The 20252-nt window shown below is 40.9% G+C and overlaps 1 protein-coding gene across 4 annotated transcripts in view; it reads right to left on the reverse strand.

The window, feature by feature from the left end:
* Positions 1–7164: 7164 nt before the first annotated feature.
* The window catches only part of rad51 (RAD51 recombinase), a 135126-nt gene continuing 122038 nt past the window's right edge, over positions 7165–20252 (reverse strand). For all 4 annotated transcript variants that reach the window (XM_086018233.1, XM_086018236.1, XM_086018235.1 and 1 more), the window contains exon 10: positions 7165–8007. In XM_086018233.1, the coding sequence (XP_085874359.1) occupies positions 7884–8007 (124 nt within the window). In that variant the 3' untranslated portion in view covers positions 7165–7883. The remainder of the gene's footprint in view (positions 8008–20252) is intronic.

Genomic DNA, 20252 nt, shown 5'->3' on the forward strand with positions numbered 1-20252 from the left:
GTTTGTGTATGTGCGTGTTGCAAGTCAAATGTAAAAGACTACGTTTGATGTGTTTTCCCTCCGCCTACCGTTCTTTCTAGCTCTTAATTTTGGCAGCGCCAACAGGTAGTGACGTAGCTGGGCTGTATTCCACATGGGTTTTGAGGTCAAAGGGGCCCAACATTACACATGCAAATAGAGGACAGAAAATCACTCAGCGGATGGAAGGCGATGAACGGACCGTGACATTTTTGTAAAATGCCTGAATATAGGTTTAAATAAGACCTAGATTTCATACATCGACAATTTCCAACTAAATTCAGCATAAAGTTTGCATCCCCTTTGAAGTAAAAGTTGCTTTAAAAAAAAGTCACTTGTTTTCAAATCTCATCCGAGGGCGTTTGTTGTTTTGGCTTCAAACAAGCACACGAGAGTGAAACCTTCTGATTAAAAGTTGGTGAAAGATAAATCTTAACTGTCCCGATTTGGATTTTACGTGGCAGACAGTGCTTGTTTACCAGCTATGGCCGTGCTTGCTGCTCGAACCTGTCGTTCCTGGCCTGGCAGATCCCACCACGACAGAAGAGATCCGTCAACTTCGTGCATTTGGCCGTATCCTCAATTCACTTTTTTTATTTTTTTTAACCTCTGTTTATCTGCGCTGTATCTCCTTTTCTGGTGGTTTCTGACTTTTAAACATCTTTGAAATGGCAAATGTTCTCTTGTTTTTTTCCCCCAGAAAAGTAATGGTGGGGTAGGTGGGGGGCGCTCATATCCCCCCAACACAATCCAGGCACCCAGTCTGACGTTACACTCCGTGCTACGTACCTGCTGCTGGTGGGTCAACCGCGGCAACACTACATTTCCCAGGCCCATGGGTTTACAAAACCCACCAATCCCACGTCATCTACACGTGCCAATAGGTTATGGGTTGAGAAAAGAGTTTGGGAGCCAATGGAACTGTTTGTTTTGACAGCGATTAAAAGAACTTCGCGTAATCAGCTTGTATACGGTGCTGACATCTCATTAAAAAAGTGTGCAACTGTGCAGGAGAATGTGACAGACTGACTACATTATCCATGCAGAGGCTGCCGTCACAGCGCTGCGTAATGCAGGAGAGATGAGTGACTGTTTGCTGACTGCAATGATTTTAAAGGGCCTGCCTGACGTTCAAGCCATTCTCTGTTCATATTACAGAGTGACAAAAAGTTAATTTTTTGACAAAACTGAGGTGTTATGAGAGCACAGCGAAGTCTGTTGCTTCTCGCTCAGAAGGCAGTGTGATGAAGGTGAAAGGAAGAGTTAATCGGAGTGCAAAACTCCCCTGTTTGACCTGTGGCTAAAAAAGGGCACAAAGCCATGGCGTGCGCGTCAGCCAGAGAGCAAGCCAGTGGTGTGGCCTCTGCAAAAGCGAGGACGCAAATTGTCGGCGGAGAATGCGGGACAAAGTGAAACAAATGTTGGATGAAGAGGACCATAGGTTCGGATTCAAGGTGCAGCTGAACGAGCCCATCAGCGAGATGAAGGTGAATGGCCTCATGGGAGCGACGAAGCATATCATCACGAACATCGCAAGATTTGAATAATTTGACCAGGTAATTGTGTCACCTTACCAGCGTGTACGCATGACAAACATGGTTAGTAGTTTGGGATTTTTATTAGTTAGTTAGTTTTGATTTCATTTTGACTCTTTTTTTTTTTTTAATTCAAAATTCTCTTAAGAGCATATTTGTTCAATTTTATTTTTTCTACGATGATTTGTTTTATTTTCAGTTTATGGTGCATTTGTCAAGTGCACTAAATATTGTAGCATTAAAGTAAACAATTCTCAAAAGACTGTTTGACCTTCTTTGGTCGTACAGCAGCAATACCGAAATAAATTCACTTAAAATGAACCCTGAATGTTCATGCATAACTGACAAAGATGAAAACGAAGGACATTTTTGCCATTATACAGTTTAGTATTAAAAACGAAAGCTGTTTCTGTTAGTTTTCCTCTTTATTTCGTTACCAAAAATGTTTTTTCAATTTTAGTTTTAATTGGGCGGCACAGTGAGCTTCTGGGTAGCACGTCCACCTCATAGTGCAGAGGTCACAGGTTTGAATCCGGCCCCGGGCTTCCTGCGTGGACTTTGCATCTTCTCCCCGTGCCTCTGTGAGTTTTCTCCGGGTGCTCCACATTCCAAAAACATGCATGGCAAGTTAATGGAACACTCTTAAATTGTCCCTAGGTATGATTGTGAGTGCCAACGTTTGTGTGTGTTCCCTGCCTACTGCCCAAAGTCAGTTGGGATAGGATCCAGCACGCCTGCAACCCTCGTGAGGATAAGATGTTCGAGTCCCTCATGTAGCGACCGTCTCCACTCAACTCCTCCTCAGACAAACAAAACAATGACATCACTGTCACTGATGGACCCCTGGCACCAGGAGGCTTGAGTATTTTGTGTGTTTTGCTACCTGTTGGAGGTCTTTTATGACAAGAGTCCTCAGTGAGTTCTGCGCACACAAGAGCTGTAACCATGTATGAGCTGACAAAGGCCTCTATGTCCTTTTCGACTCAGGTCAGAGCTGCTGCAGAAAGAGGTCAAGTCCAATCAGGAGAAGTTTGAGATTACTGGCAGGTGGTCGTCCCTTAATAATAATGAGTCTGCTGTGAGGATGTTCTCGATTTTCTTGTTATAATTTTGTTCGGTGATATTTTTTGTCCTCGTCACTTTGACTGAGCGCTTTATTTTTTGTGGAATTGGCGGTTTGCTATCTAGTTTATATTTTTTGGTTAATTCTATTCATCCTTGCCATTTGCAAGCACTTTTTGTTCCTGGCTTTGTTTTCGCCAGCGTCCTCTGTTCCTACTTTGCGGTCATTTGCGTTTGTTATTAAAGATTTTTTGTATTCTACGGTTTTGTTGTGTTCTGCATTTCTGGGATCCACACTCTCCAGTGTCTGCTTTGGACGGACACGTTTCACCCACGAACACCTTGAACCGTCTCTCACGTAGGAGCGGAGCACACTTGCTGGACCTGGTAGGATGTATCCGTTTTTACCCTGCTACAACACAGTGGATTCCCCAAACTCTGGACCCACTATTCAGGACATGCAGAAGAACACGAATTCCTGGAACACATTACATTTGAATATTTGGACGTTAGACAAGTATTTTTCTGAATTGTTTTGAGTTTCGTACACTGTGTCATTTCTATTTTTGTCAACCATATATAATTATGCTGTAATAACATTATTGAAATATTCAGAGCTGGGCACTTTACCCTTTTTTGCCGGTCCGTCCTCCGTCTTTTGTCCGCGACCTGGGTACCGTTCCGTCCTCGTCCCTCTGGCCTTATTCATAAAAATGATTATCCTCCAACCCCGTCTGTCCTCGTCCTTTTAAAGCGTTTTCATCCTTACATTCCATTTGGTGCCCCCCCTCCAACCAAGGAAAAAAAACATCCGTGCATGACACTATTTCAAGCTAATTAGCTGGCTAAGAATGGATAGAATTGTTTACAACTGTTTAACTAAGACAGCTATTTTGGTGCCAACAACCACCGTCGGATGTAATGATGATGATGAAACTGAGCAAGCCAGGGGACATCACAAGAATATTTAAGATTGCGTAATAACAATACAATTGGTTCACTTTTTCTTGCAAAATAAGGCAATGTTATGTTAGGAGGACAACGAACGTCTTCCACTTTTGGGTCATAGCTTTGTGTTTGTTTTCCCCTTGTCAGTGAAATGGGCGTCTACTAGAGGGAAGACTATGCCCTGTGAGAACAATACTGCAGGGAGGGAACGCACATGTAAAGGAGCAGTCTTGCTATTTAAAAGAACCCAACAACACGTCAGCCGGGACTTGACCCCAGTTAGGGACGATTAGAGGGACGCACGAAAACCTACCTCAGTCAGAGTTCTCATCCTCCGTCCGACCGTCAACAAAATGGGCGTACCGGACCGTTCCATCCCTGGGACGGAATGCCCAGCTCTGGAAATATTGATTGATTTAAGCAACAAAAAAGGGAAATAGAATAAATCTAAAGGTGGACTTAAGTGACTCAAGATATTTGCCTTTACTGAACTTTATTCAAAACAAAAAGGAGGTAACTCAAATGGATTTGAACATTAAATTTGAATTAATAAAAAAAAAAAAAAAAAAAAAAAAAAACGGTTGGGAACTGTATCTTTCTAAACTAAATAACACGTTTAAAGAAATGGGATTTGGAACCAAAAATTCCCTTGACAGCAGAGGGAAAATATTTTTTTTCCTAAAGTGATATTGTAACTACATGTAAATTGCATGTCAAAATGTTTTCATTCAACTAAAATAAGATGGCAGTTCATATTCTTAGGTCTGTGGTCACAAATTGCACTACTCACCAACCTCTGCATCCATGGAAACACCCCAATTTACCTTAAAGATTCTTCACCCTGCATGCATCATCTCAGCACTTCCGGTCTCTTGGCACCAACCTCCTCCACCAGCACAGAACAAACTTCTGAGCCACGATCAGGCCTTGAACTCAACAGCACCCTGCATCTGGAACGCCCTCCCTGAACATAGAACTCCCTGAACACTGCCTTAGGGCAGGGATGCTCAATCCCGGTCCTCAAGAGCCCCTATCCAGCCTGTTTTCCATCTCTCCCTACCTGAACACACTTGATACAAATGATCGCAATTGTTATCAGGCTTTCGCAAAGCTTGGTGATGAGCGGATCATTTAAATCAGGTGTGTTGCAGGCAGGGAGAGATTGAAAACAGGCTGGATAGGGGCTCTTGAGAACCAGGATTGAGCACCCCTGATCTAAGGAATACTCAGCCTCTGGACTCTTTTCAAAAGGACCTGAAGTTTAAAGATTTTAAACTTCTGGACGCCCACCGGACTGGTTTCACCGGGGAACCTCTTGTCTGGCCTTCTCCGATCTGTTCTTGATTTTCGTTTTGATTTAGACTTTAGTTTCATGTTTTCTAATTGTTTTTCTCTCATTTTCTTTGTGACTTTGTTTCTGTTGTTGTTTTAGATTCTGGGCACCAGGTGGTGCCCCTTGAGGGGGTGGTACTGTTATGACTGGTTGTTTACGTGCGCTTAGTACACATCAATAAAACATTTATGTCTGAATATTGGGGGGCTTGGAGCGGATTAGGGCATTTACATTGAAAATGCGTCTCTACTTACAAAACTTTATACTTAAGAAATTTCTTCCAGAACCAATTAATTTCATGTTTTATAAAGCATAAAAATGCATCAAAACATGTAACAAATACATGGTACAATTAGAGTTATGCATAATACAACAAAGTATATATAGACTATAAAGAATAAAAATTATGTCGTTTACCTTTTAATTGCTGTCCTCATCGCATTTTGCCCTCTTCGGTTCATGTTCTCTCTCAGAGATTTTGCCTGGCATTTTGTAAAGAACTGATTTAATAACGTGGCGACTGTTGATATATTACCTCATATTCTTTGGCGAGATTGACCAAACCCATCCCCTTTTCATACTTTTCTATTATCTCTTGCTTTGTTCTACCTGTCTATCTGCACACATAGACACAAACGGAAGAGCCAATGGGATGCCAGGAAGATGCTAGGCCAGCCAATGGCAGAGCAGCTATGAGTATGTTGCGTTCAGGAAACTCCGGAGCTGCGAGTGACAGCCCATACTTTATTTTTACCTTTCGTATCTTGGAATTTCTTTCGTAACAAGAGGCAGTATTTTCCTGTTGAGCCGTTTCGTAACTTGAAAATTTCGTATGAAGAGACGTTCGTGAGTAGAAGTACCACTGTATACATATACATACACACACACATATATATATATATATACACACACATCTATATATATACACATCTATATATATATATATATAAAATATACAAACATACATATATGTACATACATATATATGTATGAATATGGAATGTTTGTCACACACATATATATATATATATACATATATATATATACACATATATATATACACACACACACATATATATATATACACACACACACATATATATATATATATATATTCATATATATATATATGTGTGTATATATATATATACATATATATATGTATATATATATATACATATATATATATATATATATATATACATATATATATATATATATATATATACATATATATATATATACATATATATATATATATATATATATATACACACACACACTCCCCCCCACACACACAGTGGTACTTCTACTTAAGAATGTCTCTTCATACAAAATTTTCAAGTTACGAAATGCCTCAACCGGAAAATATTGCCTCTTGTTACGAAAGAAATTTCAAGACACGAAAGGTAAAAATACAGTATGGGCTGCCACTCGCAGCTCCGGAGTTTCCTAAATGCAACATACTCTGCTCTGCCATTGGCTAACCTAGCATCTTCCTGGCATCCCATTGGCCAAGAGGGACCTCTACCGAATGTGTCTATGTGTGCAGTTAGACAGGTAGATTGATATGTCTATGCGGCGTCCTCGTCATTCGCCCCTCAAGCCATGAGGTGTTCCGATAGTTTTATGTGAATTAAAAACGAGGAAAAGGAAAAAAAAGGAGAAAATGGTTTTTTTTTGGTCCATACAAACAAAGCAAGAGTCAATAGAAAAGTATGAAAAGAGGATGCGTTTGGTTGATCTCGCCAAAGAATATGACCGTAATGCATCGACAGTCGCCACATTACTAAATCAGTTATTTACAAAACCCCAGGCAAAAACCACTTCTGAGAGAGAACATGAACCAAAGAGGGCAAAAAGTGATGAGGACAGCAGTTAAAAGGTAAACGACCATCATTTTTATTCTTTATTCTTTGTTTTTTTACATTATTCACATATCTAATTTATTGTGCAATAATCTAATTGTAACATGTATTTGTTAAACGTTTTGATGCATTTTTATGCTTTATAAAACATTTATGTCTGAATATTGGTGGGGGGGGGGCTTGGAACGGATTAGGGCATTTACATGGAAAACGCGTCTTTACTTACAAAATGTTCTGCTTAAGAAATTTCTTCCAGAGACAATTAATTTTGTAAGTAGTGGTACCACTGTATATATAAATCCAATTCCAATGAATTTGGGACGTTAAACATGAATAAAAACTGATTTGCAAATCATGTTTGACCTATATTTAATTGAATACAGGCAACAGTACATAGATATTTAATGTTCAAACTGATACTTTATTGTTTTTAGCAAATAAGCATTAACGTAGAATTTTATGGCTGCACCATGTTCCAAAAAAGCAGGGAAGGTGGCAGAAAAGACTGAGAAAGTTGAGGAATGCTCATCAAACACCTGTTTGGGAACATTCCATAGATGGACAGGCTAATTGGGAACTGGTGGGTGTCATGATTGAGAAGAAAAGAAGGCTTATGCCGTCATGAAATTGCAACACGAAGTTTGTGAATTTTTGCCACAAGCTGATGTGGCAATGTGCTATTCAGTAGGAAAACATTTGTTTTGAGGGTCCAAACATGCACGGAAATTCACAAAACCTTCCGAACACATCAGGCATCAATATTTTACTAGGTTATTGTGTGATTTCCCCCCGCAAAAAAAATTCTCAACAACACCAACTAATTTTTAGCGAAGCACACCCACACACACATTTGCAAGAATTACAAAATTATCTGACTGATTTTGTCACATGTTATTGTCAAATTTTTCAGGTGCTCTTCCATATTTTAATTACCTTCTTGTTTTACTAACCTTGCTGGCAACACATCTACTGCAAGAACCTTCACTGTGACTGTGTCTGACTCGAACAGATTGTAGATTTTCTGGCATTAATAGTACTGTCCACATCACAGATGTTTGTAAGATACAAATGTTTGATAAGACTGGTTCTGCACTTTTTACTGTCTGCTGCACAGCTTTGTCAGTCTTTAGCATCACCCACTCCGTCAGCATTAATGGCAAACATAGCTTCCGCCTCTGGCAAGCAAGGTGAGTCGTAGATTTTACAGATTCTTGTTTCTCCTCTGCCTTTTCTCAGATACAGTCTGCAAGGAAAATACAATTGAAGTTTAGGGACAATCAGATGTATTATGTAACAGTGAGAGGTGGGCATTTTACAAAATTTTGATGGTCTGTCATTCATCGTCTGCCTGGGTACCCGTCCGTCATTCGTTAGTCCGTCATTTTTCATGACAAAATGAATTCTAATCGTCAGTCCGTCCATCAGATAAGCCCGTATTTGAGCTCATCCGCCCGCGTGTTCCCGCCCTCCCAAAAACAATCAGTAAAACAGGCGTCCTTGAGTCCTTTAAAATTTAAATGAACAATTTAAAATAAAAAGAGAATAGAGACAACAACAGGCTGAACGGTATGCTTACATTACATTACACAACGTCCCCCCTCCACCACCCGGAAGCCAAGTTGCCTCCGTCGCGTAACGCTGATAAATGTGTCCATATAAATCAAAATAATAAAATTGTGCGCTTAGTACACGTCATTTCCACCGAGCTACAATGGTAACATTTAGCTTACATTCACACATGTAGAATTACCGGTACAAGAAAGTTACAGTAATGTTAGGACTGTATGTGAATTTGGGGGGATTCACCGGAGCGCCTCATCCAAACAGTCGCTCGAATCAAAGAGCGTGACCGGACACAGCGATAGCGAACAACGTGGCTTTAATAGCACTCCAATCCATAACACCGAGCTCAACAACTGGCCCTATACTGGCGCGTACACGACGACAAAGACATCTGCTGCTAACAGCTAACAGACTTCAAAGGTCTCTCGTACCCCAACAATATGCCCGACATAAATCAACGTAAAGAACGTACGTAAGAACCCATTAGCTGCCCGAAAACATATCTGGTGCAAAACACACAAGTTAAACAGTAAACCAATGCCTGTATAAACAAAGCACTAATGAGGAATTTACAACAGGTATGTCAGAAAGACTGGGGGGAACCAAAGTTTAGTTCCGCCTTGGCGCGTTTCTTCCGTGTCTCCTATGGTGGCACTTCCTTTTCATCTGACATTTCCTTTTCCTCTGACATCGTTCTTTGGTGTGCGTTGATTGATTAAAAAAACACATAGAAACATATACACACTCAAATATATACTCAAAATGATGCAACCTGATGTCATTAAAGCATTCAAGAACTTCCATTCTCCTGATTCTCTGACAGGAATCAATAGACTATACTGCCTGATTCAGCCAGTGTGAATCCTCTAAATTAATGTGGACAACACTACAAGGTAAGATAACTTTAAACTCACCAAAACGGTCATAGATCGATTAAATAAGTCTTTTATTTATCGCTGACCATGTAGAATGTTTCCAAGTCTCCAAAAGTATTTATGTATTCGGTCGTAATTATCTCTCTCGTCTTCTTCGCTCCGTACGTGTGTGTAAGACTACAGGCACGGCAAGTAGATGTATTGATAGACAGTCAAATTGCCTTTTTATCATACTATTTTAATTACTTATTTAACAAAATATTAGGAATTAACTGTTTAAATTATGCATGCATTTTAACAGCTTTAAGGATTTATCTTTGTTTTCTTTATGTGAAATGATATACAGGTAATAATGTGTTAATAATTTCACACATAAGTCGCACCCCCGGGGAAAACTATGAAAAAAACGCGATTTATAGTCCAGAAAATACGGTATTCTCCTATTTGAATATTCCACCCTATGGCTTTAATAGACTATTCAACAAATCATTAATCATGTGTTTTTAGTATTGATATGGATGCTTCACTGAGAGTAGTAGTATTAGAGTAGTAGGTTCAGCCTAGCAAACTAGCAGTGGTGCATCAAGCATGGGGACATATTTGAGCAGAAATGAGACCAGTGGTGCAGTCACTTGATTTAATGTCAATCTATCGTCAAATACGAGAGCATATCACCTTCATGAGCCGTCACTCTTACCAGACCTAGCACGGCTCAAAAGACCTCTTAAAAAGAGAAACAATTACGGACTTTTCGCTTTCCCAGACGCAGGTCAGGGCCCCCCCTCTGGAGCCAGGCCTGGGGGTGGAGGTTGATGGCAAGTGCCTGGTGACTGAGCCTGTACCCATGGGGCACGGCCAGGCTCAGCCCAATAAGGCAACGTGGCTCCTCTGTCCCATGGACTCACCACCTGTTGGGGACCAAAGGCTGTCGGGTGCCCTGTGAGCTGGGCAAAAGACAGGGACCTTGGCTGTCTGATCCCTGGCTACAGAAACTACCACTTGGGAAATGGAGTGTCACCTCTCTGGTAGGAAAGGAGCCTGAGATGGTGTGCGAACCTGAGAAGTTCCAACTAAATATAGCCTGGCTCACCTCCACACACAGCTTAGGCTCTGGTACCAGTCCTTTTGAGAGGGTTGGAAACTCTTCCACTCTGGAGTTGCCCAAGGTGAAAGGCGCCAAGCAAGTGTGGGCATACAGTACTTATAGGGGGGGCATACAGTACTTATAGGCCCCCAGCTTGGCACCAGTACATTGGGGTTCACCCCAGTGGATGAGAGGGTAGCCTCCATCTGCCTTAGGGTTGTTTGTGCCTATGCACCAAACAGCAGTGCAGAGTACCCACACTTTTTGGAGTCCTTGGAGGGTGTGCTGGAGAACGCTCTCCCTGGGGACTCCATTGTTCTTCTGGGGGACTTCAATGCTCACGTGAGCAATGACAGTGAGACCTGGAAGGGCGTGATTAGGAGGAATGGCCCAACCGATCTGAACGAGTGGTGTTCTGTTACTGGACTTCTGTGCTCGTCACGGATTGTCCATAACAAAAACCATGTTCAAACTTAAGGGTGTCCATATGTGTACTTGGCACTAGGACACCCTAGGCCACTGTTCAATGATTGACTTTTTAGTCGTATCATCGCATTTGCGGCCGCATGTTTTGGCAACTTGGATGAAGAGCGGGTCGGAACTGACAACTGATCACCACCTGGTGGTGTGTTGGAACTGGTGGTGTGAAGCAGCTGCTCCTCCACGTCGAGAGGATGCAGACGAGTTGGCTCGGGCATATGATTAGGATGCCTTCTGGATGCCTCCCTGGTGAGTTGTTCCAGGCGTGTCCCACCGGCAGGAGGTCACGAGGGCGAACCCAGGACACGGAGAGACTATGTCTCCCGGCTGGCCTAGGAACGCCTTGGAATCCCTCCAGAAGAGCTGGAAGATGTGGCTGGTGAGAGGGAAGTCTGAGCTTCCCTGCTGAAGCTGCTGCCTTCGTGACTTGACATCGGATAAGCGGTAGATAATGGATGGATATTTACAATATAAAGGTAATAATCTTGTTCTCAGCAAAAGCGGCTATAATCTTAGATGCTATGTCTCCTATATTAATGTTACAGGGCTCTAAACTCAACTTTTGTTGTGGATCCACTGGTGCGGCCGCCTTTTTTCCTTGATTGCGCCAATGCTCAAGCTACTTGCACCAATATTTTTGACCGCATCGCATTTACAAATCCGCTTACCAATGGAAATTCACTTCCTGAACAATTTATCTAAATTTCTTATTTCAAAAATTCTGTCAGGAAGATTATAGTGGGACTGCGCACAGGACTGTTTTACCATATATGCATATATTAGTGTTGTCAAAAGTATTGATGCAGGAAGCCCTCGAATTACGATGTATGTGACCTACGACGCTTCGACTTTATGACGCCGTGCCTCTTCTGCCATTTTTTCCCCAGCACCATAAAGACTACGTTTACATACAGTCAATATTCGGTTTAAAGTCAAAATTCAAGTTTCTGAAATATTCTGAATTCGGTTTACACGAATGAGCGGACGGAGTAGCTCCGGCATTTGAATAACTCACTGTGAAAGCGACGCACGGTGTCGTGACTCAAAGGACGTAATTTCCGCTTGTTACTCTCAACTGTCAATAAAACACTTGATATTCATGTCACTCATCACAGCAGCCGGTTTCCTCCTCGCTCTACAAGTGTGCTTTTGTGCTGCGTCTCTGAGTTTGTTTTACCTCTGCTTGTGTATTTGCGGTGGGATACACTCCAAATACAGGCAGTGCTCGAATTACAACGTACGTGACCTACGACGTTTTGACTTTACGACGCCCGTGCCTCCTCCTCCATTTTGTCCCCAGCACCATAGTGACTATGTTCCGATGCAGTCAATATTCGGTTTAAAGTCAAAATTCCGATTTCTGAAACATTCTGAACACACATAAGTGCATTTGTCACTGTAAACATTCCATTTACACGATTGAGCGGACAGAGTTGCTCCGGCATTTGAATAACCCACCCTCTTTCTCCATCCACTACTCAGCAGTAATGTACAGTAATATGCAGTAAAGTACAGAATGTTATGCTTTTTAGTATAATGTATTTTCGTTTTTTTATACAAAGTATTTTGACAAATTGGCACGTTTGGTAACACGCTACCAATCTCAGTTACTGTAATAATATTACCGAAAAACTTAAAGTAACTTGTTATATTACTTTGTTACTGCCTAAATGTAATATATTACTGTACTGTAGTTACCCGCAACACTGGTTATATGTACTACTGTGCTTTTAATGTTCAAGTTGGTTTTATGACACATACTGTATATTTTCTCAGGTGTATTTCATTGTTTCATACTTGCCATATGATAAATGGTCAACTTCACTTCCGGAGTCCTGACTTACTGTGTTCAAGTCTTTACAAACTGGATAGTAGGACAGCATGTTTTGTTGGGCCAGAGTCATCTGCATTCTTAGTTTGTACATACCTTTAACACTTCAAGCTGTTAGATAGCACACACAAGGGACCATCGGCGCTTATCGCCATCCGCTAAGGATGTAATGATTTATCGAAAATATAATAAAAATATGCATCGATGTAAAAATATAAAATAATCGATTCGCAACCCATGTAATGACGTTAGTAACACAGGCCAAATGTCCGGGCACATTCACAAAATTACTTAAAACAATGTAAATCTCCCTTTCATAGCAGCACGGTGGTGATAAACAAGCATCTAAAAAGTAAGTATATTGTGGCTGATGCCCAATTTCATTTCTCACATTGGGACCATCGTTCCTGGAAGCTAGCTGGAGTTAGCACACAGACTCCCATGTGCCGGTGTTACAGTTCAACTGGCTTCCAGATTAACTGGCTACCGATTCCTGTATCGGCTGCAAGAAAGTGGGGAAATGAAAATTAGAAATAAATAAATATCTGTGAACGCGACCATGTCAAGCTGCTTCCCAGAAGCCAGTTGACACGCAAATGCCATGCTCCCAGCCATTGTTTTTAATCTATAGACACCAGTTGTACGCCGTACATTGTAGTTATTCGTATAGGCTAGTGACATGAGCAGCGGCAATGCAACCGTATGTACCTTTTTGACATGATGGGTTCGAGTACCACCGTTGTGAGATCTTTTTGTTTATTTCTTGCAGTCGATCCAGAGTGGTGAACGAGCCGCTGTGTATTGCCTGTTTATTGACTTGGATACTTAGGCCGAAATCGCCCCTAAATGAGAAATATATAGAACACTCAGTTCCGATCGTTGCAGAATGGTGGAATAATGAAAATAAGAATGTTGCTGTTGCCCAAGACGACAAGTCCACGTGTGCTGTTCCGCGTGCTTATTTATGAATGAGTTGGAAAACAGTGCGATCAGACTACAGACAGCAGTTATGAGTCACTTCCTTTTCCGATGGAGCCGATTACAATATCGGCTCAAACATGTTGATGCTTCTTTTTGAAATCACTTATTTTTTCATCCATGCACGTATTCATCACTCATCAGTGATTTCGGCGCATCCGTGACCGTGGGAGCGTCAGGTACGAACTTTAATTTAGGTAAAAAGCAACACGATCGCGACCATGTCAAGTTGCTTCACAGTAGCCAGTTGACATGGGCGTATACATTTAGTACCAGATTAACTTGTGCCACCTCGCCGGGGTACTTATTCGGATCTACAAGTATTAATTGTGCGCCTCCGAAAGTGTGCCAGTTTGTGGCGCAATGGTTCGGAAACAGCACGGGAGGCTTTATTCTTTATTCTTCACCGTGGTATGGGTTCAAGTACCGTCCTCCACTTTTTGTTTTATTTATTTTCATTTTTACTCTGTTTACAATTACGCGTAGCCACAAAATGTGAGTTGTAAACGAGACGTTTGGTATCACGTGTTTATTGAGGATTTGAACAGGTATGCACTTTAACTATTTCCATGTAGCTTGTGATGAATTTGCAGAGAGGAAACACAAAATGACTTTTTGACATTGCCCTAACGGCCACATCTGGAATCGGGAGCCAGTTAATCTGGAAGCCAGTTGAACCGTAACACATGCGCTCGGAAATTACATCACTCTAAATTAACACAACATGACCTATTTACCACAGATCCTTAATGGAAACACCTAACAATAAAATACCGTATTTTCCGGACTATAAACCGCAACTTTTTTCCTAGGTTTTGAGCCATGCGGTTTATAGTCCGGTGTGGCTATTCTGTAGATTTTTCTTCCACCGCTTGGGGCGCTCTAACCGTAATTACAGTACAATTCAATACAATACATTTGCTGGATGTGACTGTAGGTGGGGGAGTTCAACAGGCGAGGGCGCTATGCACTAAGGTTATTGCATTAGGTGCTGTAATTCTTTGATTTTATGTTTTCCGAGAGGTCCCTGAAGTGCACATGAATGCGATTGGCTCATGCTACTTCTGTTGTTTCGATGTGAAATGCAATTGTTGATTTACTACAGTTGGCAGCGCGTCGTGTGTTGGATTGGCTGACTTTATTAACATAAAACAAGACAGATGCATAGTAGAACAATAGATGGTGGAGTCTGGTGGACATTAGCTGACCAACTGGAGCGACAGCCGGCAGTGAAATGACGACAAGTACTGTTTATTTTCTCTTGGGTCTGTTCCGTTTTAATCAGCAACGTTGCTGCAGTGTTAAAAAGCACTGTTAGAAAAGAATCTGCTCAGGTACATACATGTACATTTACAGTTCATAATGGTTCTGTAAATGCAGTAAATATAAAAGTTTTCAACATAGATAAGTGCGGGTTATATAAAGGTGCAGCTTATATACGTTTTCCCCAAAATGTTCTAAAAAATAGAGTGGATGCGGCTTATATAACGGTGCGGCTTATAGCCCGGAAAATACGGTGCATAAGATACATAGGTCGTTAGAATATACTAATTTAGAGTGCTAAAAAAAATTCTGTTCCTCCTAATTCAAATTTTTCCATTCCAGGTGCATACCACATTTTAAATGAATCACGTTATGCATATTAACAAAGCAAAACAAAACATTTGGGATTAAGGTTAAATAAAAAATTAAAAACCAACACAAGTGTTTCATTTAGTTTTATTTAGCACAGTGCAGTTCCCCAAGTTTATCCACAATTTCACTCTCTTCTACATAAAAAAAAAAGACTTGGTGCACAAGAAAAGTGTAATATGTTTAAGTATTTATTTCGTTGTAGTTATAGTTAGTTTCATATTAGTGCAACTCAGCATAATGTAACATTTTTGGTTCCATTTTAAAATGCACTAAACATTTACAGCCTCAAAAAATTCAGGCCACAGTATCGCCTTTCATTTCAATAACTCCATTTATAAACATGTCAGGAATGCTAGTACAAGCTGCAAAGTTTAATACAAGTTGAATGTAGTTTAATCTTAATTGCCTTTATTTTTCTTTTGTACATACCTTAATGAACTGAAGCTGTAAGCTACCAATGGTCATAGAAGAGCCTGGTGCAATTATGCCCCAATTTATTTATGATCCGCTTAGTTGACTAATTGCAACAAACATCATTGCATATTGCGTTTGTGGATGGCTGCAGCACCACACGAGTGCACAGAGACAAGCACGGTAACGATTAAAAAAAAAATAATAATAATAATCGAAAATCGGGAACTGAAGATTGCATTGAAATGGTGCTTGAATGACTCGTTACGTCGCTACCATCCGCGCTCGGTATCTTATATACCGCGCCTCACATGCGGGGCATTTTTGGAGCACGGTGTGCGGGGCACAGGAGCCAACCACACATGGCTATTATCCACAGCGCATGTGCTCTTCATACACCTATGTCAGTATATTTACGAGGCTCTCCTGGAGGATAAATTAGCCTATTTTCATAGCTCTTCGTGCTTGTGAGAGTGAGACATGGGATACATACTGTATTCACATGAATATACATTTGTAATAAAGCAAGGTGCAGCATTTGTACTTATAAAATATATTCAGTGATTCTAAACGACCCCCCAATGCGTGACGTCATACAGTATTTGTATGCTGCCAGAGGGGCAGGCGGTCGAGTGAGTGAGATAACAGAAGTCCGTTATGTGTTTCTAAAAATGGTTAACACCTGTGCTGTTTATGGTTGCTCTAATCGGTCAACTAGAGATTTTATTTAGTGATGCCGGCAATGATTCAAAATAACCGGAGGCAAAAACGAAGTTGTTTGAAAGCAGACGCGCACAATGGCTGTCAAATCTTCAACGTGACCACTAAACACCATCACAACATACAAGGTTATGATCTGAAGACTTTCTATCAGTTATGATTTTCTTTTTACTTTTCATTCAAGATTTAGTTTGCACTGCTGTTCAACATTAATCTGTTACACTCAACACAACAAACTCGTCTCTTTGTTAGCAGTTAGCAAGCTAGGGTGAGCTCGAAAAGCTTCGACGGGTCATAAAGACGAGTTTATCTGGACACAAACCATTTCATGAAAGACATTTTACACCATTAAACTAGTGATTGATGTACTCTGTCAAACAAAAGCAACATACTTTGCTACGAGACAAAGATCCAGCCGACATGCCCCCAAAGTAATTAAAACTTCTTGATAGCATCAAAGTCCCCCCAAGCAACTGTCTCCAATGTGGTGATGTATGTCTTTATAGCAAACTTTTTCACCAAACTAGACATAAGTAGACCGATGACAAATAACGCTAATAATGGATAAGGCTTCTCCTCGTATTTTCTCAAATGTGCGCGCTGCGTTCAAATAATGATACCAGTATCGATAACCGGCATTGGCATTTTATTTGTTAGTCCCACCCGATCCGATACCAGCGTTTAATATTTATAACCTTTATTTAACCAGATAAAAACCCATTGAGATCAAGATCTCTTTGACAAGGGTGACCTGGCCAAGAGGTCAGCAGCACGTCATACAACATTTACAAGAGACACATAACACATACAATTTTAAGGTGCAAAAGTATTTTACAATAACAACTCTAAAAAATCCTTTAGTTGATCACTAACAATCCTTTCAAACACTTTCGCTAAAATACACAATTGAGAAATTGGTCTGTAGTTATTGACATTTGTGGGTTCACCCCCTTTCAACATGGGGAGAACAAATGATGACTTCCAAATTTTAGGGATTTTGTTGCTACTGAGGCTCAGGTTATAAACATGTGAGAGAGGCTCAGCAATCAAATTGGCAGCTAAGAAAAATGGTTCAATTTTATCAGGCCATGCCGCTTTATTTGTGTCCAGCCTCTTCAGTACATTATTAACCTCAGAGCCAGATACAGGCTCAAACTCAAATGGACAAATGATTGGTCTACTCCCAGTCACCTGTGTCAAACTTGGGTTAACACTGGTCAGTTCAGCAGTTTTCACTTCAGGATTTAATGACTCAAACAATGACCCGGCAGAAATAAAGTGATCATTGAAACAGTTTAATATAGCTGTCTTGTCAGACAGTATACCAGACTGAGTGATTAAGAAACTTGGTAAATCAGTGGTCATCGCATTACCTGAAGAAGATTTTATGACTTGCCAGAATTTTTGGGATTGTTTATATTTTTTATGGATTCGTTCAAATAAAAGTCAGATTTAGCTCTTTTAAGAAGGGAAGTACATTTATTTCTAAGCTGACGAAAGCTGAGCCAATCCAATTCTGTCTTTGTTTTCCGAGACGCGGCCCAAGCGATGTCTTGCTCTTTGAGGAGGTTTCCAATTTCCAGGGTAAACCAAGGATTATTTCGCCCCTTCACTCTAAACTTCAGAAAATGAGCATGCTTAATTAACAATACGGCACAATTAATCATAAAAGTTATCCAGAGCTAAGTCTACATCATCAAATAGAGCAAGTCTACTCCACTCAAAGGCAGCTACATCATGCATAAAACATGGGATACAAAAGTTTTTTAACATCTCTTTTGCATATAATTTTATATTTCAATATAAAATCGGAAGCATCAATATAATATAAGAAGCATCAACAATTTGAATGCGGTATCGGGAAACGTTCCGATATATATGACAATATGTCATAAACGTGACCAGGAAAATTATTATTATCATGGCCTAGAAGATTCATTAATGCAAAATTATCAGGATAAGCACAGTAAACAATACACAAGCATACATTCCAATATATTTCACTTGGATGTTAGGATTCACTCAAGCCCCGATTCAGTTCAATTTTCAGTTCCAGATTTTCGATTCGATTTTTTAAAAATTGCTACCATGCTTGTCTCTGTGCGCTTAAGTGGGGCTGCAGCCATCCACAAACGCAATACGCAATGGTGTTTGGCAAAAGCATATAATTTGATCTACACTTCCAAAATGTGGTAAGCATCTGGAACTGAAAAAAAATTAAAGACAATGTTTTACCACTTTAAATTACTATATTCTAATGATCTAGGTATGTTATGTCTTTTGTTAGGTGTTGCTGTATTGGACTTGTGAGTGCTGAGATGTCCGAGTTCGATTCGTCTCGATTCGAATGGATTATTTGATTAATCAGTTTGAATCCATTTGATCTCTTGGGATCAGTCTTGGTCCACTACTGCCAAGTTGGTTATACTTGACCATATTGGGTTTTTAATTTGGTCTTAATGTAACCTTTGTCCAAAAGGTTTTGCTTTTCTTCACCAGTATGCATAATTTAAAATAAGTAAATTGATCTCCACAATCAAAACGTGGTATGCACCTGTAACAAACTGTATAACCTTTTTTTGTACTATAACGTAGTATATTGCAACAATGTTACTTATGGGTCTTATTGTTATGTGATGCCGATGTGTGGCAAATGTCATTTTTGTGTTATTTTGAGTGCTGAAAATTCCAGGTTCAGAGAGAGAGAGCGAGAGAGAGCGAGAGAGAGCGAGAGAGAGAGAGTGAGAGAGAGAGAGAGTGAGAGAGAGAGAGCGAGAGAAGAGAGAGCGAGAGAGCGAGAGAAGAGAGAGAGAGAGAGAGAGAGAGCGAGAGAGAGAGAGAGAGAGAGAGAGAGAGAGAGAGAGGGGGGGGGTGGGGGGCGGGAGAGAGATAGAGACTGTGAGAGAGCCCCAGATATCTTCCTGCTCACGGGCATAAGCACAGTTTTGGTTGTTAATAAGTGCAAGTTCACGGACTAATACCTCCTTAAGCCATGGTAGTTGCTACAATATGTTAGCGTACCAAATAGGCAGAGCTGGGCACTTGACCATTTTTTGCCTGTACGGCCGCGACCCTCCACCCTTGACTTGGGTACCCTTCCGGCCACGACCCCCCGGCCATATTCATAAACATTGTCGGCCCCCGCCCCATTCCGCCCTCCGACCAAAAAAAAAAAAAAAAAGCATCCATGATTGACGTCGCCGCGGGAGAAATGCTCTAACGGCAGAGGCTTTTTAAAGATCATTAGCTGGCAAATTTACAATTCGAACCCGCTGTGGACACGCTTCAAATGCGCCAGCAGTACTTAGCCAACGTGCGTGTGCTTACTTGCATTGCGAGCCCGGGGCTGAATTTGTCGTATTGTATAATTATTTGGCTCCAACAGTCAGCCAGAAGTCGTAGTCAAGTTACTTATTTATTTTCCACACATTCCCTCCTTCCCGGCCTTCAAAATAAAAGCATACCAGCAAACCACTATACACAGCTGGTTGGCTATGGCGTATTTCCGGAAATAGGGAGACGCCAGAGAAGTGCATGAACCCCACCTTGATGTGGCTGCGTCATCCTTGAGTCAGTGCTGCATACTGCAGCTTGAATATACTCCAAAAAAACCCCAAAACAAAACAACAACAAAAAAATAATAATAATAATAGTATACATACTCGTGGACACAAGTTGTTTTGAAGCAAGTCATGGGGCATCGCTTCAAAAAGACAGCGGCCACAATGGATATCGTGCCTGCTACAACCATAAAGGGACCGAGATGACTAGACGATGCATTTCATTTTATTGCGAAAACGATCTGGAAGGTGGCGGCTAAGGGGGAACGTGGGTGAGTAAATTCTCTCCACACACAACGCTGCTAGACTAGTTGCTTTGCAGCAGCAACGAGCTGCGTGGGGCATCGTCTA

Source organism: Filicampus tigris, chromosome 20, assembly GCF_054856515.1.
Source record: "Filicampus tigris isolate MCC_2025a chromosome 20, RoL_Ftig_1.0, whole genome shotgun sequence".
Taxonomy (NCBI): domain Eukaryota; kingdom Metazoa; phylum Chordata; class Actinopteri; order Syngnathiformes; family Syngnathidae; genus Filicampus; species Filicampus tigris.